General features: G+C 50.1%; 1 protein-coding gene across 3 annotated transcripts in view; it reads left to right on the plus strand.

Annotated features, from left to right (window-relative positions):
• The window catches only part of LOC133116456 (protein diaphanous homolog 3-like), a 354,934-nt gene that overhangs the window by 142,799 nt on the left and 184,635 nt on the right, over positions 1-27,500 (plus strand). For all 3 annotated transcript variants that reach the window (XM_061226003.1, XM_061226004.1, XM_061226005.1), the window contains 3 exons: positions 1,450-1,554; positions 7,669-7,977; positions 11,102-11,216. In XM_061226003.1, the coding sequence (XP_061081987.1) occupies positions 1,450-1,554; positions 7,669-7,977; positions 11,102-11,216 (529 nt within the window). The remainder of the gene's footprint in view (positions 1-1,449; positions 1,555-7,668; positions 7,978-11,101; positions 11,217-27,500) is intronic.

Here is a 27,500-nt window from a genome sequence, read left to right on the forward strand (position 1 = left end):
GGAGAATGAAGACCCACTTGGTAATTTGGTGGCTCTGTAATGACAGGCAGTTGAAATTGCCCGTCGGGGGAAGGATGCCAAAGGAAATCCCAGTTCAGCCCGTCTTTTACCGCCTCGACCGCGCCGTTCTTGTGTCCTTCTCCTGAATGAAGCCAGGCCCTGTTAATTGTGTCCATGAGGTGCGATTCAGGATTAATTAACGCTCACTCTGTGTTGTTTGTAATGAGAGCAGGAGAAAGGGTGTGTAGAGGGGGGGTCTGTGTGATCTCTCTACAGCTGGGACAAAACGGAGGCCATCCCTTTCAGCATTCTGCACCAACTCCTGTTCTTAATCATTTCATTAGCTCAATCAAACCCCGAGCTGCAGCTGTCTGAGTACGGCTACTGCCGCAGACTACACGCGTATCCTCACGAGTTTACCCTTGCTCAAGTACAGGGTGGTTCATAGAGCTGCCGGAGAACTAAAACTAAGGTCATCGGTTGGAGCAAAAACCAGGACCGCTGTTTGTGCACCTCTGCTGTGCTCTGGGTCTCCCCCTGACTACACGAGCACACCTTTCCTCGCAGAAACACGCCACATACACACATAGACATATGATGGCCGCATGCATGTAAAATCGATGAAGGATCTCATTTCCATTGTGCTCACAGAACTGCTGTGGTCAGACCTGTTTGGGCATGATGTGGGTTTAAATGTACTGGACCTGGCTTTCTGAAAGCTAAATTCATAGGCGGTCTGGAGTGGCCACAATAAGATCGCGCTGCTGGAGCCCTTGAGCAAGGCCCTGCATTGCTCCTGGACAGTATTGTCTCCTGCTTAGTCTAATCAACTGTACGTCGCTCTGGATAAGAGCATCTGCCAAATGCAATTAATGTAACATTAATGTAATGTTATTGTCTCACGGGTGATCTCAGGTGACCCTTGTCCCTGTAGTCTCCTGCTCTCCAGTGTCTCTCTCTCTCTCTCTCGCTCTCTCTCTCTATCTCTCTCTCTCCTCTCTCTCTCTCACACTCTCTCTCTGACTCTCTCTGTGTCTCTGACGCTCTCTCTCTCTCTCTCTCTCTCTCCTCTCTCTCTCTTCTCTCTCTCTCTCTCTCTCACTCTCTCTCTGGACTCTCTGTCTCTGACTCTCTCTCTCTCTGATTCTCTCTCTCTCTCACTCTCTCTCACTCTCTGACTCTCTCTCTGTCTCTGTCTCTGACTCTCTGTCTCTGACTCTCTCTCTCTCTCCCTCTCCCTCTCTGACTCTCTCTCTGACTCTCTCTCTGTCTCTGACTCTCTCTCTCTCTCTCTGATTCTCTCTCTGACTCTCTCTGACTCTCTCTCTGTCTCTGACTCTCTCTCTCTCTCTCTCTCTCTCTCTCTCTCTCTCTCTCTCTCTCTGACTCTCTCTCTCTCTCTCTCTCTCTCTCTCTCTCTCTGTCTAACTGCGCGCACGTTCTCCTCAGTTTGAGGAAGAGTTCCTGGTGCGACAGGAAGCTCAGGCACAGCTGCTGAAGAAGGATGAGAAGATCGGCGAGCTGGAACTGGAGTTACAGGCTTTTAGGTCCCAGGTAAAAACACTGGCCCTCCTCATTTCTGTTCCTGCATTCACTCATTTCATTACAATGTTTGGTAAATTTGATTAATCCTACTGTTTTATTTAGACTTAGATTTAGTTTTTTTTTTTTTTTTTATAGATATTTTTTCGGCCTTTTCAGCTTTATGGGACAGTATATAGTATAGAGAGACAGGAAGAATGGGAGCGAGAGAGAGGGGAAGACATGCGACAAATTGTCAGACGGTCGGATTCGAACCGCCGACGTCGCGGCTCGCAATGAGCATGCGGTCAGTGCTCTACAGGCTGCGCCACCGAGACACCCCTTAGATTTAGTTTTTATTGTTTGAAATGAAACGTATGAAAATAAGAAGAAGCTTGTTGTATAACGGCGTATTTGCTGCTAGGGAAGTCGCACAGAACAACTTTAAAGGAAATGATAAAAAGCGCAGATGAACGCTACGGTAACAGGGAAAGGCGTTTGGTGTGGATGTGAGTCTGCGGCTGAAAGCGTGGAGTGCTGGCGCGTTTCTTTCGAAAGGTGCAGCAGATTGCTTCCTTTGGTTTGAAGACGCTAAGCTGATCACACTCAGGTTATTTCACATCGACCCTTTTCCTACGCTCAGTTTTGAGTGCTTATATCTCCGCTGCAACCTGTTTCCATTCAGAACTACCCCCCTTCTCGCCTTAGGACCCACACGCCGTTTAACACCACGCAAGTCTTCACCTCGTTTAATAGCTTTGAATTAAGTTTTCCCTTTTATTCCTGCCGATTTATTCCTTTGCTTCCTTTCCCGCTCCGTCTCTTTTTTTCCTTTTTCTTTTTTTCCATAATAATTAAGCTTAAGATTGGATCCCGAGAGTTCAGCTCTTACGTTGGACCTCTAATCACTGATCTGTATCCCTGAAAGGAAATTGTTCTTAAGGCGGTTTATTCTGCCTTGCCTCGGCTACGCACGACACTGCCAGGGGAAGATAACTGATGGCGGAATGAACTTTTATTCCGATAATATTTCAATTCCACAAAGTAAACACTTTCAAAGAATCCTCAAACAGAGCTTAAGCTCAGATTACCCACAATGCAATATGTATGGGTACATATTTCCCCAACATCCCATGTGAGGGGAAAAAAGGCATGACGGGAGCTGGTGTATTTCAGCGTGCTTGAAGTACAGTTAAAGTTTGTATAATGAGACTTTGTCTGCTGCAGCATCGTATTTCTCCCATGGGGATGCTTGGCATGACAAGGCTCAAGCCATTAGCCCTCTGTCCTTTTTTGGGAGGTTGGAAACTAAAGCAGGGCTCAGTCAGAGTCAGTCAAGCGTTTTTATTTTTTATATTCGTTTTTTTTGAGCGGTGCACCTGTTCTCAAATTAGCAGAGCTCAGGTGGCAGATTCGATGTGTGCCGTTAGCTTTGTGTTCTTCTCTCCCCTCGTTGCAGGGAGAAATATGATTTTTTAAAATGTCTGTTTTAGTTATTGTTAAAGTAAAGATTTGTATGATATTCTCATAACTTAACATGATCATGCACCTCCTAATCTTTCCAGGTATTGTAAACTAAGTCCAAATTCACTTATGATGCAGTGTGATTGAGTTAAAATGATAAACGCTGGGTGCTAATACAGCTATAGTTGCCTGAGTGCACTCATCTCTCTTAACTTTTAATGAGAGTTCTGCGATACCTCCGACACGATGCTTCAGAGCTCACCGGCAATAATTTAGCAAAGTTCCCGAGCCTCGCATGCTAAATGTTCATTAAATAACTCTCAGCGCCATAAGCACACCTTCACTGCGCGCCTCTGGGTCCTGGCCCCGCAATCTGCAGTCAGGGGAGAGTACCACACAGAACATTTCACCTAAACGCCTTTAATCTAAAACTGTAGCACCGAGCAAAAAAACCACAGTCCTCTGACCTACACAATCTGTGTTCGTTTCAGGCTGGACTGGTGACAGCATTTTGTTTTTTATCTTTGGACCTCTGGAAAATAAATAAAGCGAAATAAAAAAGTAAAGTCAGGATGGGTTTGAAGACAAAATGTCACCGAGCAGATTTTCCGCCTTCGGTCAGGACCACCTTGAGGGGACGGAATGACTTAAAACTCTGTCCGCCGAGAGAGTCGACAGCTTTGACCCCCCCCTCTCCACACACACGCACACGCTGTTTCAGGCTTTCTTCGCCCCAGAAAAGGAAGGCAAAAAAAGGCTTTTGAAAAGCTCATTTCACAGGCAGACTTTTTATTTATTCATTTTGCTTCCAAGGTCTTTTTTGGTTGCGTTGTGCTGGCGGTTTTATTTATTTATATATTTTTTTTCAAGTCCAGATGGATTGAGTTGCCAGGCGAAGGACAGCCCAAGGCAGGCTGACAGAACGGAGGGATCCGTCTTTGAGGAGCTGGGGAAAAGGCCCACATCCTCACGGCTGCTGCAGCCCGCTGTAGCCTCTTCCACGGAGGAGAAGAGAGAGAAACTTAGCCTTCCCTAACCCGGCTCACTCGCTCCAAGCGACTCCCCCTGTCTCTCTCAAATGTAAATGGAAATCCGGATATGCTTTATTCGAATGACCGCATATAGGCATCGTTGTTGCCAAAGCCATCGTTTGCATAGAATGTAAATCGACAGCAGTGACATCAGCCACTTCCTCACCCTTGCTTTATATGCAGCTGAATTATTCAGTTAAAGGCTAATGCGCGACACATTTCAGTATCCTGCCAAGCCAAGTCTGCAGACATATTCTGAAAGTCAAGTAAAGCAAATAGTTGTTTCTGAGGTCATGAAGAGTGCGTAAATTAAAGGAAACCAAACGAGTTAAATTAAACGGATTGTTCCTGCTGCAGGTGAGGTTTCATCCACTAACCCCTTTAGGTCATCTCATTACATTACGTTACATTACATGGCATTTAGCAGACGCTCTTATCCATTTGTACAACAAAGTGCAAATCAAACACAAGAACAAGCGCATCTCTCTTTCCCTCCCTCCATTTCTCCCGTTCTGCCTCTCTCCCCCTTCCCTATCCCTCTCCCCCTTCTCCGTCCCTCTCTCCCTCCTTCTCTGCGCCTCTCAGCGTCCTGACAGTCTCAAGGATAGAACCCCCAAGAGTTATGAATCCAGCGCGGGCGGAGTCCCATAACTCTCCCGGCTCCTCCGCCAGGCAGCGCCCCGTGATCTCTCAGAGCGGGAGGGCGCTGTCAGCCTGTTCCCCCCCGTTACGCTCTCGTTAACGTCTCCCTGTAGTCACCGCCTCGCGCCCACATGTCCCGCTGCGCCGGACGACTGTTCGCACAGAAACGCAGACGCACCTTTCACGTGACGGTGTGAGATCCCTCTTCGGGCTGCGAGCCTCCATTTTGTTGCTTCGGTCATCCGTCGGGGGTTTCTTATCTCTGACGAGGCCGCGGCCGGCTACGCGTTCGTACATTTCAGCGTAATTTAAATTCAGTTTCCCTACCTGAAAAAGTGTGTTTTTAAGTACCTAATCAGGACCTGGATTTATTCATCTCAGAGATGGCTTTGTACAGTGCCCTCTATTAGCCCCACAAGAACATCTGCCAGAGTCATCGATGGGTATCTGCAGGCAGCAAAGCCCTCTCCAGAAAATAAGCTTTTAATTATGCAGGAGGATTTCACCTTTTAAAAAGAAAAAATAGCTATTAAGTTTAATATATATTAGTTCTGTATTAGTTTTGCTTTATTACTGGAGCAATTTGGATTTGAGATCACAGATGAGGAAAAATTTCAATCCACTTTTATTTCGTTTCCACATGCATGTATACGTTTCACCATCTTGCATTTTTTTTGTTCAGTCCCCCCAGCTGTGCAGAAGTAAGTTAACGGAATAACTTAAAATTTAATCAAAGCAATAAAGCTGAATTTATTTGATTGTTTAACCCGTAATTGCAGTAACTGAGTTTACAGCCCATTGGCATCACCAATTACCTGGTATCTGCCTTCCAGGCCTTCCCTGCAGCTGCCTACAGTTGATCTTTGTGTCCTCTTCCGCAAGTGAAAAGCTTGGGTTTAAATCAGGTGACCTATATACACCCTCCCCCTCTCTTTGCTTGTGACACTACAGGCCAACAATCATCGAATCCAAATCCGGCCCTGTTTTCTTTTCTCCCAGGTAATTAGCTGAACAATTAGTGCTCCTGATTGGCCAGACTATTTTCACGCCAGACTCCCAGGTAAAGGGCGGCTGGAAAGCCAGCAGTTCTCAGATCCTTCATGTCATGATCCCTGCTTACAGGCACTTTCTTCTGCCATTGGACTAAAAAACGGGATCATAAAGAAAAAGCAAAATAAAATAAATGTTTATAATAAAGTGAATAATAGTGTCGTAATTCACTTATTTTCATTCATTCACTCTCAGCACACGGGCAGCCATTTGAGTGTTGAAACCCTCCCTGTCCGACTCCCAGTTCCCTGCAGCTCGCTCCATTCATGCGCTGGGTGCGGCGAGCGGGGCCTCGCCGTCAGTGAAAGAGAAAGTTCCGGCGCTTTCGGATCCGTGCGCCGCGGGAGACCGGTTGCTGTGCAACAGACGCAGGCCTGTCGCCAGCGCGGTCACGTGACCGGGCCCGGGCTTTATGTCAGTCCGCCCGCGCGTCAGCGGCTCTGCAGGCAGAGCGCCGCTAAACCCTCTCTCCCCGTCTCCCCGTCTGCCGGGCGCGAGGGGAACGCTTCGCAAAAAAGCCCCGGCTTCAAAAAAGGCTGCTCTTCAGAGTACGTGTCTGGTGTCAGGAACATGATCAAAAAGAAAACAAAGGCTTTTTTTTGTGTGGAGTTCTGAAAAGCCTTCATTCATAATGCCGTCGCACTTTTTTTATTGGTCAAGCTATTGTTGCACCGTGCAGTGGACGGGTTTCTGCGTCCTAACTTAAATGCATTTCGTAGACGGACAGTAAGTTGTTGCTGGGAGCTTTTAATCCGTGTTCAGCGCTGCTAATTTGTGTTGCGCGTTCTGTGAAAAAGGAAAGGCCCGCAATCTTCAGGCCTTACCTTTCCGTACAGGAGAGTAAATGAGAAAAGTCACTTCACAGCCTCGTCAAGGTAAGCGCTAAACAAGCTCCGAGCCTCCAATTGGCCGAAAGTTTCTTTTCTGGAAGGGACCCGTCTAAAATCATTACCTGACGACACAGCCCTTGAAAACATAAGAGGAAGGTCCCCCCTTCCATGTAAAACTCCTAATTAAACTGCTCATTAATCACTAGCCCTCCTCCTCCATTTTAAACCTGTCCTTTGGAGACGCTGAGGGAATGAAGAGGGAAAGCTCGGGACGCTGTAACGTATTAAATATGAAAGTTGTAATACAGCTGGTATTTTCACAGGGTGCAGGTGCTCCTTGATGTTTCATTTACCTCACAAATCCGGCTTTTCCCTTTTGTGTTAGCGTATGAATAAATGCAGTTACCTCGTGAAAACAGAAATGCGCCTGACTAATTCGCAGCGCATGTGGCCTCGTTACAGTGGAGGTTGAGAAGCTGGTTTCATTGAAAGCACAAACCCGTTTAGAGGGAAGGCGGGTCGTTGAGCAGTTTCTACTTTCAACTGATGGACATCTGACTTTCCTTATTTACAAAAGGAGTTCCTGTCTCAAAAAAGGAGTTCCTATCTCTGGGGTTGTGTCCTCCCGGAATTGCTACACGGCTTTGGTGTGGAAATACAATCGATAATGCGGCTTCAAAATGCTCGTGCAAATGCTGGAAAATGTTACAATCTCGTCTGCGTGCAACTTTAAAGCCTGGATGTGTCAGGTGACTAACAGCGCAGAGCCATTCTGCAATCTTACAGGCCGTGGTGGGCTGATCGCTCGTGTTGGTTTCGTGCATAGCGTCATACTTCTGTATGTATGCACGTCTCACGTATGGGTCTCACGGCTGTGTTTCACCCATACTAGTCAACCAGGACAAGTGTCTGTCGCTTCTGTCTCATGTTAATACGCACTATGTAGGCTCATAGCCCCTCTCAGCCAACCTGCAAATATTTCCTCAGTGTACACAATTACTGATTGGTTTATAGGTGTGCTGTGTGCCGATTGGTTTACATTGATCGTTTCACTGTGCTGCTGCTCGATTTGATTGGTTAATGTTTGCGTGTTGCTGTTCCATGCTCTGTTTTTCTTGTCCTCTTTGCAGTTTGGAGCAGTGCCAGTGGGGATCAACCCCGCCCACCCTGCGCAGGCCTTCCCATCAGCCTTTGCCCCGGTGCCTCCGCCCCCCCCGGGCTGCCCCGCGCCCCCTCCGCCCCCGCCCCCGCCTCCCCTCCCCGGCTTCGGCGGCATCCCCCCCGCGCCCTTCCTCCACCCCTCCGGAGTGCCCCCCCCTCCCCCGCCGGGCTTCATGGGCCTGGCCTGCTCCCCCCCTCACCGCACCCTGCCTTTCGGCATGAGGCCCAAGAAGGAGTTCAAGCTGGAGACCGCCATGAAGCGCCTCAACTGGTCCAAGGTGAGACCTCGCCCCTCCCGGAGACCCTACCCGCCTTAAACTCATGGCACCAGCCCCAGCGCGTCACACGGCTCTTCACACTCGGCCTGGTGTGACTCCTCTACTTTTCAGCCTGTCGTTTTTAGAAGCGCACGCCGGCTACGCTCCTGCCGAATTGGGGGACAGGTGTTGACAGACAGGCTAAAATGTTATGTTCTAGTTCTCTACCTCCTGCGCAATCTGGAGACGGCGGGCGCGAAGCCGGAGTGAACCCAGGAGCTCTGCGGCTGGTTTAAACCGCCTCGGGGCGCAGATGTCGAGCTGTTTTTCTGTGACGCAGAGATCCGAGGTCGACGTTGCTGTCTGCTGTAGCAGTGAGGGTCATCGAGTCAGGACAGGAGCGCGGCGTTGGAGCGCGGGCCTTGGGCTGCGGGCAGCTGCGCCCCGCCGCGCGGGGGAGGGCCCATGAAGGACGATGAAGGACGTCCAAGCCGGCTTGTTCCGCCGGGTTTGGACGCCGTGTTGTTAAGGGTGTCCTCGGACCGCGCGTCCGCCTTGAAGCCCGGCTTTTCTGATCCGTTTCTCAGCGAGGCTGAAACCCAAACTTTAAATGGATTTGTTTCTCCCCTTCCTCTCCGCAGTTTGTCGTGCCGACGCGGTATTAGGAACGCTTACGCGTTCGTTTACGAAACGCTCGACGTACACTCTGCTCCTCCGCCAGATGCCATTTGTTTACAGCATTCCAATTAATGATTAATGCCATTCCCACTTCCTTCAGTTATACAGCTGTTTCTAGAACTTTCCCATATGTCTGTCTCCACGGCGTGTCTGTGCTTAATTAGTTGATGAAGGGGACACATGGAGACAGACGGACCACATGTTTTTAGATTTTTTTTATTAATTCATTTTTTCGCCTTCCCAGAAGGTGCACATCTGCTTCGGAGACTGTGGAATGTTTGCGCGCTCATCCCAAAATGTTTGGGAGACGGGAGGAAGGCGCGGGGCTCCCGTACGGCGGCCGTGCCCGAGAGCGCTTGAATATCCGCTACAGTCTCCCAGGATTCCAAATGTCAAAAACCTGGAGTCCAGACCCGCGGGCAGGGGAGCCGCTGGGCCGGCTGCCTTATTGAGGGCTGTTTTCATGTGGACCGCGTTGTCTTGGTTTCGTCACATTCCAATATATTTCTAATGAAAACTGAGCTTTGATCCCAGCTGGGCTTTGCAGTGCCCGATGTGCACGGCTGGCTTCACGGTCCTGGCTGGACCTGCCGGACTCCCCCGAGATTTCGTATTCAGATCATATATCCCGCACAGCTGCTTTCTCATGCCCTGCTAATCCCTCTCCCGGCAGCAAGTACCTCCCGCAATTCTCACTGCCGGAGATTTCTTTCAAATTTCCCTTCGAACTTTTTTCTGCAAAGTTCACGCATGCTAAGTGTGGACCGCATTCATTACAGTGAAAGCCTGGAAGGTGAGCCCCAGGCTGGTATGGTCAGAGAGGACCGGCCTGAGTGAGCACCCATCAGCATTTGAATGGTTAGAGAGCCGCAGGTACGGGAAACCCTAAATCTACGAGAGCCACAGTGTTAATGCAGAGGCAGCTTTGGTATTTCAGGACCAAGGCCAGCACCAGCACTGCTGGCTACTTCCAGTGCTGATGCATCTGAGATGTCTGACTACAGGGCCCCCTGCAGTGTGTGGGGTTCCATCTTGTAGCTCAGGTACCTACTCCCTTACCTGTAGCTCAGGTTTGTGGAGTCCAGGCACACTGTGCCTTTGTCCTGTGTGAGAGTGAAGTCAGGCACCATTGCGCAGAGGGACGGCCACTGAACAGGCAGTGGAAGGCAGTAGTTAAAAAGCTCTATTAGAGCGTGTTTATTCATACGCCGTCCCCGTAAATATTTAAAGAGCAACAATTACCTGTCAGTCTGCGCGTGGCGTGCCGTGCGTTCTCCCTCCTTCTCGCCCGAGGTGCAGAACGCAGAGCAGAGGAGGGAGTGTTGGAGCGGAGGTCCGCTCTCCCCGGCTGTGCAGCCCCGCCTGGCCGCCGGCTGATTGGCTGGTGCCGCAGGTGGCTCTGGACCGGAGCGTTTGTCTCCGGAGCCACACGGGCCGGGTTTTCCATCAGCGCCAGCCAGGCCCGGCCCCGCCTGCCACGGCCACACCGCACGCTTCACTAACCCTGCATTACCCAGGGCACGGACGCGGCCCTAATTACCACTCCTGTTAAACGGGGAACCATCCTTTCTTAAGGGTGACAAATCGCTGACCCAGCCGCCACGGCCCTGTCCCGGGTCCTGATGGATTTCCAAGGGGGCGATAGCCCTGAGGAAAATGGCAGCGATAGACCAGACCGGGGGAATTTCATGTGCATGCCCCTTCTCCAGAGTAGGCATAACACAGCGGGAATAGGGTGTTTGACCTAAATTAGCTATATCCTCTGACAACAATATCCAATATTTTTAAAATTATATTTCTGACAAGCTGAACGTCTTCTCAGCATTTACATACTAAGTTGACATTTTGACGATGAGTAGTTTTTCAGAACGAGAGCTTTGTTTGACACCAGCTCGTCGTAAAAATGTCAACTTAGTATGGAAATGCTCAAAAGACTTTAAGCTTGTCGGAAATATATACTTAAAAAATATTGGATATTGTTGTCAGAAGATATAGCTAATTTAGGTAAAATACCCTATTTTCGCTGTCTAATTCCTGCTCCCGAGAAGGGGCGTGGCTATGGCGGTTTATACCGGTATCGTGCTTTTTATTTGGATTGCGCCCTTTTAGGGTTAAGGCTCGATGTACATCAGAAAAGTATCGTGAACTAGTGAAAAAACTAATGTAACAACATTACAGACAGATGAAGGTGCTGAAAAGGTAACATAAAGCAATAAAAAAATAAAAGAAATACAAAATGTAAGAAAGAGAGTATTTATGTGTAAGAATCAGAGAAGAGGGTTTGATACAGCCCTCACTCTGACACAGCGGGTGGGAGATGACAGTGTAGTATTGAGCTTTCTGTAAGTCTGTACCCACAACGTAGCCAGTTTTCATTTCCCATTCATCAGCCTCGCGCTCTTTATCTGAAATCACACTCTCCTCCTCCCTTACTCTCACACGCTCCTCATGTCCTCTCTATTTACAGATCCGTCCCCAGGAGATGTCTGAGAGCTGCTTCTGGATAATGGCAAATGAAGACAAATATGAGAACACTGACCTGCTCGCCAAACTCGCTCACACCTTCGGTTCACAGAAACTAGGTTAGTCTCTCTCTCCCTCTCCCTCTCTCTCTCTCTCCCTCCCTCTCTCCCTCTCTCTCTCTAGCTCTCTCTCCCTCCCCCTCTCTCTATCTCTCTCTCTCCCTCCCCCTCTCTCTCTCTCTCTCTCCCTCCCTCCCTCCGTCTCTCTTACTCTCTGTCTGTCTCTCTGACTCTCTCTCGCTCTCTCTCCCTCCCTCCCTCTCTCTCTCTGTCTCTCTGTCTGTCTCTCTCTCTCTCTCTCTGTCTCACTCTCTGATTCTCTCTCTCACTCTCACTCTCTCCGTCTCTCTCTCTCTCTCTCTCTCTCTCTCTCTGTCTCTCTCACTCTCACTCTCACTCTCACTTTCTCTATCTCTCTCTATCTATCTCTCTCTCTCTCTCTCTCTCTCTCTCACTCTCTCTCTCACTCTCACTCTCACTCTCTCTCTATCCATCTTACACATGCACACTCCCTCGCTCTTGCTTTCTGTTTCCTCCTCTGGCGATTTAACTGTTTAGCGGTTGAGCCGTGTCTGGTTTTTTTTTGTGCCATTGAAGTCTCTCCTCATTTATCCCACAACCCCCGCCACCCACTGGGCTCTCTGTGTTGCACAACAGAGAGGATGAAATCGGCTGAGCGTGATTAGGCTTCAGTAATTAAGAGCCGGGGAGGGGGGGTGCACCCACGTCGACGCGCCGTTCGCTTTAGCGTTAGCATTAGCTGTCCCCCTTATTAGCACCACGCTCTCCTTTTTATCTCCTTCATTAAGTGGATTGCGGAATACGCATGAACGAAAAGGAACATTAATTTGTTATGGTTCAATTTAGCATAATCTTTAATGCAGTTTTATGCTTAAGATGAACCACCCTACTCTCTGCCTGAGCGGTTTTATTTATTTTTTCTGAAAAAAGAACTGGATATAGTCAACGGTTGTCCCTTCCTTTGAATTGTTTTTTTTATTTATTCTCAAGCAGTTGACCAAGTTCAGTAGCAGTCTAATTTAATTTGCAGTGTTTGTGCTGAAGTGGTCTTGGGACCCCTTTGCTCTTGGTCTCGGTGCCGTGCTACAGCCCAGCTGGACAGCTCCAGGCCTGATCGGCAGCATAGGGAGGTCCTCGGCTACAGCCAAACCACATCTTTCTGCCACATGTGCTTTCATATGGCTAGAGAGAAAAAAACACTCCTCTAAGGAAGCCTTAAAGCACAGGGGCATTGAGGGCTTGTTTTCATAATTTAGGATGCTGTCAGCCTAAAAAAAAAAATAACGGAAGGTGTCTTCAGACTGGATCTCGATGCTATTAAAGGGTGACACCATGTACTTACCTCTCAACGCTGACCCAGTTTGCAGTAGCATCCTAAGTGATGTGGTTTAGCCAGAATGAGAGAGTGAGAGTGAGAGTGAGAGTGAGAGTGAGAGAGTGAGAGAGTGAGAGAGTGAGAGAGTGAGAGAGTGAGAGTGAGAGAGTGAGAGTGAGAGAGTGAGAGAGTGAGAGAGTGAGAGAGTGAGAGAGTGAGAGAGAGTGAGAGTGAGAGAGAGTGAGAGAGTGTGAGAGAGAGTGAGTGAGAGAGTGAGAGAGATTAAGTGTTTTAGTAAAGGGCCTTTCATTACGTCAGCTGTGCTTCATCTTCAGCGGGCTGTGAAGCAGCCCTCTGTTCCCTCCGCTGCAATAAATGAGTTCTTTATTTCTGAGAACGTCTTTCTTGGGGGTCTCAGGCAGGGGGGCGGGGCGGCGCAGTGTTTGACACAGCTTAAAGATTTTTTAAAGATGTGCGCTCATATAATAGGTTTGTAAACGGAACTTACTGATGTGCATAAATAAACTCATTTAAGACAGGTGGTTGGAAATAAAATTTCGGATCTTCAGTGGCTATGATTGAAGAATTAAGAAAAGTTAATTGGGAAACATCTGGTGTGTTTCGCAGTGTATATATATTTTTATTTGCAGGGATAATTTAAACTGAAACCCTGTTGTGACACTGTTCTGCAGTAATGGTGTTAATTGGAACAAAGAGCATTGTCACCCATTTGTAAAATGTAAAAATCGTCAGTGTCAACTCAGCCGTGTTAGTTTGTGTATACGTTGGATAAGAGGTCAAATGCACGACAACAATTTTGATCATTTTTTCAGTGCAGAAACACCAAAACTTTAATGTGAGTATTCCTCCTGCAGTTACCTAGTGGTTTTGGGCTTTGCGCTTGAGTTCATGTCGTCATTGAGACTTTGAGATTTTGGCAGCCGAAGTGCCGGTCGCCGCTGAAAGAGACGGTGATTAGTCAGCACAATGTGAAATTTCAGCTTGAAGCCCGTCGAGGGGAAACCTTGTTAAACATTCTTATTTATTAGCGGCGCCAGGCACAGAGTGTTGCCTGAGCCGGCGTGCCCGGTCTGACAGACATCTCCCATGTACTGCAGCGAGAGCCAGTGTTTCCAAATAGTGACACGCGCCTGTGATGAATAATGTACAGGGGTACCAGGCCTACAATAGCGAGCTGAAATGCACAGGGACCCGCCTTCCTGCCGCAGCGTATCTATTAGCCTTCAAATAATGATTAATTTAGGCTGGCTGCTGTTTTTTTTACGCGCGCTTGGATCCGAGCTCACTTGTTTTTTTTAATTATTCATCCCCGGCATTACCCACCTGACGTGACTCGGTGCGGAACACGGCCGTTTAAGAGTCTTCAGATGTTAAAGGACTTTGTTGAATTATGTAAATGGCTTAAACGCGGCAGCGTGACGCAGGACGGGGAGAGGCGGCTGCAGCTGCACCTGCTCCCTGAACCCCGGCCTCTATTGCCATTTGTTTATTCAGCCCCTCTTTCACCCCGGGGTCACAGACGGGTAATGTTATGAAAACATTCTTTGCTTTATTTTGTTTGAGTTAGACCAGAGTAAAACAAGTAAATGAGGTTTTAAGTGGGTGGGTGGCAGGCAAAGTGGCAGGCTTTTTAGGAATCTTTTTTTGTTGTATTTTCTTGGTAAAAAAAAATGAACCATAACTCAAGACTGAAACTAGAAGTGATGCAATGGGTTTCTAAAGTGTGCAACACCCCGGCAACGCAAAGAATCATTGTCTAAACCGTGAAAACACAGAATGTACACCATAATGTGATTGGTGAATATTGCAGTTAGCTTCCTGAAAAGACCCAGTCGCGGTGATGCATAGGGGGCCTGCTGCTGAAATTGTCGAGTTCCAGCCAACAAAGTTTCGTTATCGAGTCGAAGGCTTAATTTCTTCTTCTCTAATTAGATTGTATTTTACTTGGCATGCCTTAGCGGTTGCAGGTACACACTGGTAATATCTCCTAATGAACTTGGGATTTGTTCTGTTTTTGCTTAAGGCTGCCCTTTTGAACAGCGGCACTGCAGATTACAGACCCCTCTTAAGGGGAATTTACTCATCGACTTTGGTCTTAAGGTATATGCAGGAGATGAGATGGACAAAAAAACGAAGGTACAGGTTCATTTGAAGTAAATGTGACACCTTTGTGTCATCTGCAACTGAGCCACTCCTTCGCCACTTCATATTAGACTGTGAAAGAACAACTTTTCTTTTCTACTTTTAAGAACAGTCACTGTATTCTGAACAAGGAAAAGAACCAGAGAAAGGCCTTCGTCCCATCCTGCCCACACCCAGGCCTAATCTGTTGTACCCCACCCTGTCCTTTGCCCACGTCCTCTCCATCTCTTCCCGCGTTCACGTAAACTGTCACGGATTCAACAGGAAGTGACACGCGAGGCCGGCCGTATTTATTTATTTACGGCGGTGCTGGTTCCTCGGGAGTCCCGCCCTCGCTGTGAATCTCCCCCGACAACGTATTCGCTCCGGAACTTTCCACCCCGCGCCGCGTTCCGCTCATTACCGACGCCGCGCAATTTATTCTCATCTCCCTTAACTGCAAAGACATCTGGATTTTCATTAAAGTTTAACAGAATCTTTTATCTAATAAAATATTCATTGTCTCTTCTCACCAGATTGCATCTCCCTGCAGACCTGGTGATTACATTTCATGTTTGTTATCGAAAAATCCCAGCCATGGAGTTCACACCGTCTGAACATGCTTCGTTCATATCTCTGGCAAGAACCGTCCCCTACCCCCTGCCCCCCCCCCCCCCTCCCCACCCCAGCTGTTGCGCTATTTCTGTTCCGAAATCTATTTATTATTTATGAATGCTGAAAGTTTTTAAATGTGAAGGCCTCAGATGAGTTTTACTAAACTCTTAAGCTCTCCTGTCTGTAATTAGCCTGGTCAGACTGTGATTAACATTTTGTATTAACATGCAGGAGCTAATGTACCTTTACAAAGCAGATCGGCACTATTGACTTTTTCTTCCATCTAGAATCGGATTTTAGATGACTAACTTTTCCTGCACTTCAGGCTTACATTTACCCCCTCGAAGACGCAGTGACTGACCCTTCCTTCCTAGACCATGTCCGCACTTGGCTGAAAAGGCCAGACTGGCTGTGTTTCTCTTGAAAGACTGATAAGAATACATTGTTTATCAGTGATGTACTCTTCCGTTGGAAAACACAGAATGTGCAAACTCCAAATGGTCACCCACCCCCCAACACCCCCTTTCATTCAGTCAAAACTACCTAAACTGGAGAGAGAAAATTAGTTATTGAGTTTCTCTGCCACGCTGAGCTCCCATTGGCCCCCGGTGCGGGTGTCTGAGTTGAGCTTAATACAGCCATCAGTGCTATCGGTTGTAACTAGAGCGCTGTAATTGGCCCGGTGATAAATATTTTAATTTGCATTCCTGCGAGACGGCGCCTTGACAGCTGCGTGCTTTAGAGGACGTGGCGTTTCGACGGGGAGCGGTCGCCGCCATCGCCGGCGTTAACCCCGTCACCGACGCGCCCCCCCCGCCCCGTGCCCCCCTGCTCCCACCGCGCCCTTCCCGCCTCACGTGGGGGCGGCAGTTAGGCGCACATCCGTGCACCGGCTGCCTCTCTCGGGCCACAATTCACAGTAGCGTTTAACCCAGTGTGAAATTTAATTTATTTCTCACACCTCGTTTCACACCGGCGTAGGACCCGATCGGCAGATGCGTCAGCGCTGCTTCCAGCTGTCACCGACAGGCGAACGGCGGAGCACGTCTTTAAAAAGGTGCGTTAGGGGGCGGGCGCTGTACGACGGTAACGAAACCCCGGGGGCGCGTTCGCCACACGTGTCGCAGAGATCGTCACTTCAGGGCAGAAGACTCTTAGCACTGAAAAAGGCTGCTAATTGGCGCTTTTTCTGGGGGTTTGTTTGGGCTGTTATGGCATCTGTGAAGGTGAATTTTTCCATTTCTGGGGTCTGCGAACGTTGTGCGCGACATTTTAGTGTGTATCTGCACTGTGAGCGAGTTTGCTGGTGGTGAAACACTCCCACACCGCGCCACTCGCGTATGCGTTTGGTGCTGTCAAGTCCACTAGGCAGGAGCGCATTTTTTACATCCTTGAAAAGTCAGCTGGCAAGGACGTAGTTATTTTCTTTTTTTAGGAGAGCCGACTCTCCACCTTCCTGTGGTATTTCTTGCTCTGTTCAGGCGGGTAGAACGCAGAGAGGGTAACGGATCCAGAACAGCCCAGAAGTCTCCGTGGCGGGGGATCGGACTCGTACGCCACACGCTTCCCCAGCCAGGATACGATTTACCCGCTGGCAAAGCCCACTGCCCAGAGCGGGCTCCTTCTTCCGTTTTTAAACGTCCGGCCGCTTGGCCAGGGCGTGAACACAGGCCATGATGTTGGTTTTCCTGTGGCCTGTGTTGCTGTGTGGATGTGGGGTGTGTTGCTGTGTGGATGTGGGGGGGTGTGGATGTGTGGATGTAGGGGTGTGTTGCTGTGTGGATGTGGGGGTGTGGGGGTGTGTTGCTGTGTGGATGTGGGGGTGTGTTGCTGTGTGGATGTGGGGTGTGTTGCTGTGTGGATGTGGGGGGGTGTGGATGTGTGGATGTGTGGATGTAGGGGTGTGTTGCTGTGTGGATGTGTGGATGTGTGGATGTGTGGGTGTGGGGGTGTGTGGATGTGTGGATGTGTGGATGTGGGGATGTAGGGGTGTGGATGTGTGGATGTGTGGATGTGTGGATGTGTGGATGTGTGGATGTGTGGATGTGGGGGTGTGTGGATGTGTGGATGTGTGGATGTGGGGGTGTGGGGGTGTGGGGGTGTGTGGGTGTGTGGGTGTGTGAGTGTGTGAGTGTGTGAGTGTGTGAGTGTGTGAGTGTGTGAGTGTGTGAGTGTGTGGGTGTGTGGGTGTGTGGGTGTGTGGATGTGTGGATGTGTGGATGTGTGGATGTGTGGATGTGTGGATGTGTGGATGTGTGGATGTGTTGTGTTGGAGCTGGGCCTCAGCTGCCCGTGACAGAGCGCACTGGGGGGCTCTACCAAAGCCTGCCATCTGGAGTGATCCACTGTTCCTGCCATGCAAGTGCTACACAAGTGTTACACAGTTTACACAGGAGTAGGAATAAATGATAAATTATATTCTTCTGCTGATTGATTACCTGAAGTTTTGTGGATGTGCAGTCATTTAAAAATGTGGAAAAGTTTTTTCCTCATCAGTATTCATGAAGTTGGGGCCTGAGTATCCTGCATAAAAATAAAGTAAAATTGTATTGGTATGCATTAATTTTCCTGTCTGCGATTGCAAGTGCATGTAGATGACTGTCATTATTTAGACTGAAGCAAGGGCAGTTCCAATACGGCGCTTGTGTGGAATAAAGAACATAAAATCAGGGATTTGATTATTTGAATGTTGAATGTGAGGACTCCTGTGCTCCAGTGTTTAAATTCTGGATGTTTCTCCCCCTGTGGAGCCCCTCCTGCAGGATACACTGGGGCGTGGCTCTCCTCACTGCCTGTGGACTGAACCACAGTGAAGCTCAGAGTCACTCTCTCAGTCCCCACTTCAGCTTCACTTTCTCTTCGGTAGTGAAACACAGTGTTTTATGAATGGTCACACTGCACAGAGTAGTGCTGGAGTATAGTGTAGGTCTCTTATAGTAATGCAGTATGTTGTGCTTGTGTAATGTGGATCTCTGTAGTAGTGCTCTGGTGTCATGTAGGTCTGTGTTACTGCGTTGGTGCTGGAGTGTAATCTATATAGGAATATGGAAGTGCTCGATTGTAGTGTATATGTCTAGTAATGCTATACTGCTCTAGTGTAATGCAGATGTCTGTAGTGCTGTGGTTATACTCTAGTGTAATGTAGATCTCTGTAGTGCTGTGTTGGTGATCTAGTGTAATGTAGATCTCTGTAGTGCAGTGATGGTGCTCTAGTGTAATGTAGATCTCTGTAGTGCTGTGGTTATACTCTAGTGTAGCTCTGTGTTGGTGCTCTAGTGTAATGTAGATCTCTGTAGTGCTGTGGTTATACTCCAGTGTAGCTCTGTGTTGGTGCTGTAGCTGAGACAGGGCCGGTGTGTGCCAGGTTTATGCAGCTGTGCCTGAGAGGACAGATGAGGCCCTCTCAGCGAGCTCCATACGGCACGCCGCTTCTCGCCCACGGGGCCCGTCAGCATCTGGACGGCCAAATCCGTTTCCCTCCCCCGGCCCCGGGGACCAGCCGGCGAGACGGCGCCCGGGCCAGCGGGACGAGCGGAGACGCCAGACCCCGTCCCAGACCGGAGGCGCTGCTCCGTCCCGATACCCGCGCCCCGTTTACCGCGGCGGCCAGGACAAACGACGGCGCGCGCGCGGAACCGGACATCGTTCTCATGTAGAGAAACAAAGCGCCGGTGATTGAAGGAATGCGATGGAGCTGCCAGACAGGACTGCGGCTCGGCGGTCTTATCGCCGGCGAGCAGCCCTTTAGATTAGCGGGTTTTAGCTCCGCCGCGGAGCGCGCTGGGGGTGCGTACACGCCGCTCTCTAACGCGCCCGCCTCACCGCCGCGGGGAAAAGATTAATAATACACAAATAACCGGGTAAACCTTGAAGGCCCAAAGCTCCGTCCAGTTACATACCTGAAAGTCAGGGGTTGTTCTTCTCAAAAAAGCATTTTATAATGTGCAGACGTGTCGTCTCGTGTTAGAAGTAAGGAATAAGGAAGGGTGCTGCAGTTCCACACAGCACTTGTGAAAATAAAGTCAAGGATTTCATTATCTGAATGACGAGTATATACGAGGCTTATCCAGTGCTTCAGTATTAGTTGCTGGTTACTTGAATTTTTTACTGGAGAGCGTGTTGGATTTTTGACTGTTAATGAAAAGTTAGAATGTATATATAAAAAATTTAAAAAACGTATGTCAAAAATGTTATCCCCATTTTGGACTGGCATTTCTTGTGGTTTGGTCCTGAAGTTGGGCCTTGGTGTTGTGTAGAGAGTGTGCACAGAGGCGCCCCTGAGGGTGACTGGACAGCAGCCACTCTGAATCAGCGCCTCGGAGGTGACAACTCTGTTCTGGAGCGCAACTCTGGTCCTCCGCTTGGCCCTTCTCCACCCCCTCTCCCTCCCCTCCGACGTCAAACCCAGCTGCCACTAATCTCCCAGAATCTCCCTGCTCTGAGTCCTACTGACACAGACTGCTCATAAGAATTCTACAGGGGTCATGGGTGAGCAGCAGACACTCATTAAAATGTGCCTTCTGCTGCCGTGGTGGGACCCTGCAGTATTACAAACTAACTCTCTCTCTCTTGCTGTCTGTATCCATCTCTCTCTGCCCGTGTCTCTCTCTCACTCTCTCTCTGCCTGTGTCGCTCGCTCTATCTATATCTCTCTCTGCCCGTGTCTCTCGCTCTCTCTCTGGCTCTCTCTCTGTCTCTCTGTCTCGCTCTCTCTCTGTCTCGCTCTCTCTCTGTCTCTCTGTCTCTCTGTCTCTCTGTCTCTCTCTCTGTCTCTCTCTCTGTCTCTCTGTCTCTCGGTCTCTCGGTCTCTCGGTCTCTCGGTCTCTCGGTCTCTCTGTCTCTGAATCTTTCTGTTGCTCTCTCTGTCTCTTGCCCTCTCTCTGTCGCTCTCTTTGTCTCTCTGTCTCTCTGTCTCTCGGTCTCTGAATCTTTCTGTTGCTCTCTCTGTCTCTTGCCCTCTCTCTGTCTGCCTCTCTGTCTCTGTCTCTTCATCCTTCCCTCACTCCAATTGCTCATTGCAGCCCCTCATCCGTTTACAGCCTCCTGCTCCCGCGTGGCGTTAAAGCCCCCCACTCCCCCTGATCCCCTTTAAAAGAACATTTCTTTCCCTCCCCTGTGCAGTTACTCTTGTGAGCACAAGCCGTCCCGGTAATGAATTTTGGCGGCGAGAGAGACAGTGAAGCAGCCGCACGTTTACTTCAGAAGCAGCAGTGGCTCTGCGCTCAGCCGCCCGCGGGCCCCTGCTAACCCTCTCCCCCACACTCTCCCAGCCGCCCGCGGGCCCTGCTAACCCTCTCCCCCACACTCTCCCAGCCGCCCGCGGGCCCCTGCTAACCCTCTCCCCCACACCCCCACACTCTCCCAGCCGCCCGCGGGCCCCTGCTAACCCTCTCCCCCACACTCTCCCAGCCGCCCGCGGGCCCCTGCTAACCCTCTCCCCCACACCCCCACACTCTCCCAGCCGCCCGCGGGCCCCTGCTAACCCTCTCCCCCACACCCCCACACTCTCCCAGCCGCCCGCGGGCCCCTGCTAACCCTCTCCCCCACACCCCCACACTCTCCCAGCCGCCCTCGGGCCCCTGCTAACCCTCTCCCCCACACCCCCACACTCTCCCAGCCGCCCTCGGGCCCCTGCTAACCCTCTCCCCCACACCCCCACACTCTCCCAGCCGCCCGCGGGCCCCTGCTAACCCTCTCCCCCACACCCCCACACTCTCCCAGCCACCCGCGGGCCCCTGCTAACCCTCTCCCCCACACCCCCACACTCTCCCAGCCGCCCTCGGGCCCCTGCTAACCCTCTCCCCCACACCCCCACACTCTCCCAGCCGCCCTCGGGCCCCTGCTAACCCTCTCCCCCACACCCCCACACTCTCCCAGCCACCCGCGGGCCCCTGCTAACCCTCTCCCCCACACTCTCCCCTTAATCTGCCCACGTCACCCCACAGACGCGTCTGCAATCCCTTCTGCACGGACTCCAAACCCAGCCCTCCGCTCTTTCTTTCTTTGTTCGCCGTCACACGGCGAACGACGCCACCATCATCCTTATAAACCGCTTGTAGCCGCTTGCAGATTTACTCCCGAGTTCCCCAAGCAGTTCTCTGGCGTCACCGCCAGCCGGTCCTGGCCAGAAACCGCCCTTTTCGATTTTTTCATTCAGTCAATTTGCATGAAGGCAAATGTAGGCAAACAAAGCAAGCGGAACTTTACTTTAAAAAAGTAATCGATAAAGTTAATGTTCTCAGAAAAAGCTCCGGGCCGTCAGCTGTCAGGGACTGTGAGCGTCTCGCCTTGTTTAAGGTCTGAAACGAAAGTGATGGCTCCGATAGTAATCCTGCAGTTTTCCTGCTGTCAGGAACGCAGACTCTTCGGCTGTCTGCTGTGTGCTTTATCTCAATGCTAAGGTTTTTTCCATTAATGTCTTCTGATTTGATAGCGGGGGTGCTAATGGGCACGCTCCTCGCCTTCTGCGCTGAACGGAGCGGCGTTGTCATGGCACTATCGGCTCTCCTGTCGGTCAGGCTCATTTCAGCGCGCGTCCCTGTTTGTGTCAACTCGCCTAATTTCCGCCGTATTAATATTTGAGAGACCCTCTTAAAGTGCATTAGTTCTCGTTAAAGCCTCCGGCGCGTTCCGGCCGCCGTCTCCGGACAATGAAATGCATTTTCATTTGAATAATTTAAACCGCGTCCGTCCCTGTCTGACGGTTTCTCGCGGGGGGAGGTGAGTTGCGGGAAGACGCTGTGGGGTTTGTGGAAACGGTCGCCGGCCCGCGTCGACCCTGGAAGCTCCCCTCCTCCCCCAGAGGAAGAGGAGAACCTGCAGGCTCGTCAGACGAAAGAAACCGCTTCATGCTGCTGGTCACCTGTGCTCATGTGACATGTAATTACACAACGCCTCGCTGCCCTGCTTCATGTGCCCGCTCCTGTCAGCACCGCCCTGCCCCACGCCTCGCTCTCCCAGGGTGCGCTCTCCCTCCGCTTGGCAGGGCCCCGACGGGCATGGGCTCTGCTCCCAGAGAACTGCCGTCAGCTTCTGTTTCTTACCAGACAACATCTCGCCCGTTGGGCTCCTGTAGGCCGGAGCTTCGGCTGCAGACTCGCAGGCACCGGATCGACCAGCAGGGGTCGCTAGAGAGCAGGGAGCCGCTGTAATCCCAGCCGTATTAAACCCACCGCCCCCCCCCTTCCCCTGGGGTGCCGGCCGCAGCCTACGCTGGCGTTCAATAGACAAGCGACACCTTAGATAAATAAATAAATCTGAGAGAAATATGGAGGAAGGAACAGGTGTTGTTATTGATTTTAAAATGACACGCTCTCAGCGTCTCCTGATGTTTGATAGGATCGATCTGCCCCTTTTTGCTGTAAAGTGCGCTTATCGGCAGCGTGGGTGGAGTGTAATCTTGAGCACCCGCCTGACGTAAAGACGGTGCGTGGTGTGTAGATCGTGTGTGTGTCTGCGTGCGTGCGTGTGTGTGTGTGAGTGCGTGCGTGCTGGGGGAGATGAAGCAGGGAGACCGTGTCCTAATTGACTGTGTGTCAGTGTCAGTGTGAGTGTCAGTGTGAGAGTGCGCGTGTGGCTGTATACATGGATAAGCAGTTGTGTAGGTTGCCCGTGTCTTCTGTCGCAGGGTTCCTGACATACTGCGTTTAAGTCGTTACGTTCTCACACTGACCAGCCGTACCACAGGCGACGAGCCCAAAGCGTCTGAGCAGGGATTGAGTGTGATTTCTGCTGAAAGAATAACGGGGAAGACGGCCATTAACGGACGCTTATTTCCCCTGTGGCTAGGCCTGTTCCAGGAGCAGCTCTGGAGCCTGCTTCAGCTCTTCAGCTTCAGCGTTTAGGTCACTGAGAGGAAGCCCATTAGACAGAGGCTGTAGGTGAGGCACCGGAGAGCCCAGCTCTTCATTAGCACGGCCTGGAATCACACCTGCTCGTGGTATCGATGTTTTACCTGAGAAAAATTGCTCAGAGCGTCATGGCACCGCTCTGGGGTTGAGTTTTCGGCTGATGAAAGCCCCGCTCCAGCCCCTACATGAGGTCTTCCTTCCATCGATAAACTCCGACATCCTATCCTTCCATCCAGCGCGCTTCGCTGTGCGCCTCTGTGTAATCTATGAAAAGGCTGCATTGTTTTTCAGCTGAAAGGCAGCGGTCCGTTGTGTGTACAGGCGGTTTTGTTTGATCATGCTGCAGGAAAGATGTATCCCTGCCCCGTAAATGCTGTGAATGAGAAGTGAGAGGCTCTTTGTTGAATGCTGCGGATGAGGTCGTTCCGTAACGTCGTCCAGTGGACCGCTCCCCATGTTGACGGTAGGAGCACATGACCGTGCTCCCCAGAGCCTGCTGTGTCACCTGCAGGGTGAATCTGGAGCCTAAAAGCTATGACGAATTGGTCCTTTTTTGTGAACTGTGAGGAATACCTTGGCCTAGTTTCCTGTCCCAAGCATAAACTAACCATCTTAATATACACCCAGGTACAGAATTCTTGCTGCTTTTGATGAAAATGAGGAAAAAGGTCTGTATAAAATAGACAACACGTAAACCGACGAGTGTGGTGCAGGGTCTGTTCAGAGATGAAAATCCGTTTGTTGGGCTGAAAGGTAGAACGTGGAGGAGCTGAAGTCCCAGAGCCGTTTCCTTGTGAGGAGTTGTTTGTGGTCGGGTTTTTGCATGTGGGAGGTGTGAGACTCACACACTGTCCCTGCAGCTACGCTGAGACTGACAGGACTGTTAACTCCCATCGCGGTCAAGCAAACCATTAGGAGAGGAGGGGGAAAAACAGCAGTTGTGAAAGAGGTGATTTGAAAGCCGTCAGCAGGTCTGGAGGAAATATCTCTGTCTGGGAGGAGAGGAGCAGCTCTGCTCTTCTCTGACGGGGGCGAATTACTCTTCCGCTCTCTGTCTCTTTTTTTCCACGGGCGGAGTCTGAGACTGAAGCTTCGATGCCGGTTCTCTAATATCACTCGACAGTGCAAACCTGCGCTCCTGACCTACGCACGTACAGTATATACTCCCAGAATGCATCTCCCACTGACAGTAAGGGAAGGAATTCTGTGTGCTTAAGATGGGCGACTGCACTCGCCCATACTGCTCTGTACCTGTTTTGCAGCTTGCCTCGGCCTCCCTCCTGAAAGAGATGTTCATCTCAGTGTGACTTCTTGTAAAGTACACGTTGGTCTTGATGAGTATGATGGCGGTGATGACGATGATTGGCTGGGAGCTGTATTTCTCAGCTTTATGGTCATCTCTCATTTTCAGTTGCTGGGTGGGGCTCAGTATGGGATGGTTCTGTTCATTCTTTCTGGAGTTTCATCTTAGTTGTAGCCTTTTCAACTGGTCCAGCTGGTTTTAAGCTGTTCCAGCTGGTTTGAAGCTGGTCTGGAGATGGTTGAGTTGGGATGAGATCACCATGTTCAGCTGGTGGGCCAGCTTGGGACAGACAACAGACCATCTCCAAATCCCAGATGGTATTCAGCTGGTGCAGAAGCCAGCGAGATTCTGTCTTAGGCTGAGAGCTGGAACTTACACCAGAGATGGCAACACACACAAAGCATTTCCAATCGTCTGAGGGCTGAGAAGATTGAGAAAGTCGAATCTCTCATTAATCGGCACAGGCCAATCATCACATATAACTGCGTCAATAGGAAATCAGCTGTACGTATGAGTCTGTAAATATTGTGCACGGGTCATTGGATTTAGAACTGAAGAAAATGCTTTCAGGTTTATTCAGGACCATTGTACGTCAGAGCCTGCTACCTCCCATGTGTCACAGGGCAGAATATGCACTTGTACAAATGGGACATTTTGGGAAAAAAAAAAAAAGAAGCAAACTTAACAGGTTCCTTAAAATAAGCTCGCACTGAAAATGATGATGATAACAGGATATCGCCCTGATGTGGTTCTCCACTCAGGGACTGAGCCGGTCTGGGTGGTTTGAGTTGATTGTTGGGGAGAGGCTGCCGGCTGGGGTCAGCGGCCCCTGGCTGAGTGAGGGATTGACACCGCTCGTTAGCCCCGTCACCCTGCACTGGCTGACGCTCCGCAGTAAAGCTGCAGACCCTGGACCGCGACCCCACTCCTGCAGCAGCGTGTGTCCGAGCTGGACCCCGCCCCCCGCCCCCCGGCTGCTGGACCCCGCCTCCACCCCCCTGCCGGTAACTCTGCGTCACGGACTCAGAAGGAGCGGGGGGGGAAAGGCTACAGCATTAATGTGAAGCGTTTTATTATTATTATTTTTTGCTCCCCGTTTCCGGCTGAGCTTTCCACCTAAACCTGTAAACCTGGGTGCCTGCTGGTTTGGATCCCGGCTCGGAAAAGACCACAAAGCAGCTCACTGAATATCGTCAGCATATGCAAGTGTATAAACAATGTACATTACACTCATTTATTGCAATATTGCAGTGTGTCCAATGGAGTGGAAAACGCCAAAACTGTAATATAGCCTCAGAAGCAGGATGCAACTATCTGTTGATGGAGCTGTGTAGAATGGAGGACCATCTGTTGCCACAGTTGCTCTGATTGCCATAGTTTTTATTTAGTGGGTGAGGGAGACTTGGGAGTTGAGGGATAGCAGTTTGAGCCACAGTTTCTTTTTACACAAAGCTTGATCCATGGTGTGTTACTGGAATGCTATAGGTACAACATACTAACAGGGCTTACGGTAGCATCTGGTATGACTCAACCACTGTGAGGCTGCTGGAATAAATAGCATTTTGAACGGAGATTAACTTTTGCTTAATCTGGGTTTGGGAAACCACCCGCAGGAGCGTAATTAAAATGGATTAAGACGGAATATTAAAATGTAAATGAATACAAAAGGGAAATTTTGCCTCACCAGTGGGGATGGTGGGGGTGCCGTTCGCCCGTCTGCAGCTAGGCGGCTGTGTGCTTGTGTCACACTCGGGTGCCTTGTTTCCTCTCTGCATATATGCTCTTACGTGGGGAAATCACGGCGGTGTGAACAGGCTTTTAAAAATTCAGAGCCAAATCAATTTGCTCCTAACGACGAGAGCGCGGCGTTGTTGCTAAAGGGATGCTAATTTTAATGAACCCAGCCTGCTGTTCTCCGGCGGGATAGACTGAGGGTGAGAGTGGCGTTTAGCGCTTTCCGCTGAGGCCATGGCTGCTCCGCGCCGGCTCTTCCTCCCCCGCTCGTCTGCGTGTCCTCTCGTCCGCCATTTCCCCCCTCTTTACCATTTTTATTTCCCACTGAGTCCTGAGTCAAATACGCATTAGAAATAATTCACCTCTCGCTGGAGAACACCCCCGAGAATCTTTGACAAGACAACTCGCTGAAGTGTGGAATCGCATGAAATAAGAATTTTAATAGGAGTGTTGGTGAATCTCGCTAATTTCTCATGAAACCTGAATAATCCACACATTTTACTGCCGTCTCATGGCTCAAAGTACAATTTTACTTTGCCAGGAAGTCCCATTGAGACAGAAGCCAGTTACACATGAAACATACAATACAGTAGAAATATGAAAATATTGAGTGCAATAAAATGTCCAGTGCGTGGGTCCATCTAGAGGAGAAACAGAGCGACCATCTTGGAAAAAAACAGAGTATTTAGTTTGAGCCGAATTTAAACTAATAAAGCGATCAAGATGGAGCTTTGCCTGGAGATTATTCCAGGGCCAAGGTGCAAAGTAGTCACCTCCCTTTAACTAGAGACAGTTCCGATTTGGGGGAAATATACAGGACATCGATATTGAACTATAGGCATTAGTGGGTATTCGGAGGGTGGTCAAATAAGAGGCCAGTTTCCCAAGAATGGATTTTTAAATAAAGGACCATTTCTGATACTGGACACAGTTGTTAATGGTCTGAGTGAACAAACGTAAAGCTGAGTGGTACCTGAACCAAGAGTCTGGAGTGCGGAGACTGAGAGAACCGCAGAGACTGGCTCCAACGTATAAATAATCACGCAGTATTCCAGACCTGCTACGATGCCCGAGGAAATATCATGTTAGTTCTTGCTATGGTGAAAACAGTCAATACAGGAGAGCCAGTGACTGTTTTACACCCTATATACCACACTGTGCTACAGGTGAGGCAGTTAGAATTTTATACCCTACAGGCCACGCAGTACTACAGGAGAGCACTAGAGCAGACAGGAGCAGAGACATGTTTGTCCCTGCTAACCCGCCCTGCCAGCCCCTGGTGTGATGAGCCCATCTGCGTGTGGTTACCCAGCTGCAGCAGCCTAACGGCACAGCTGACTGTGATTCTCCCACCCCGGCCCCTG

This window comes from Conger conger, chromosome 17, assembly GCF_963514075.1.
Source record: "Conger conger chromosome 17, fConCon1.1, whole genome shotgun sequence".
Taxonomy (NCBI): Eukaryota; Metazoa; Chordata; class Actinopteri; order Anguilliformes; family Congridae; genus Conger; species Conger conger.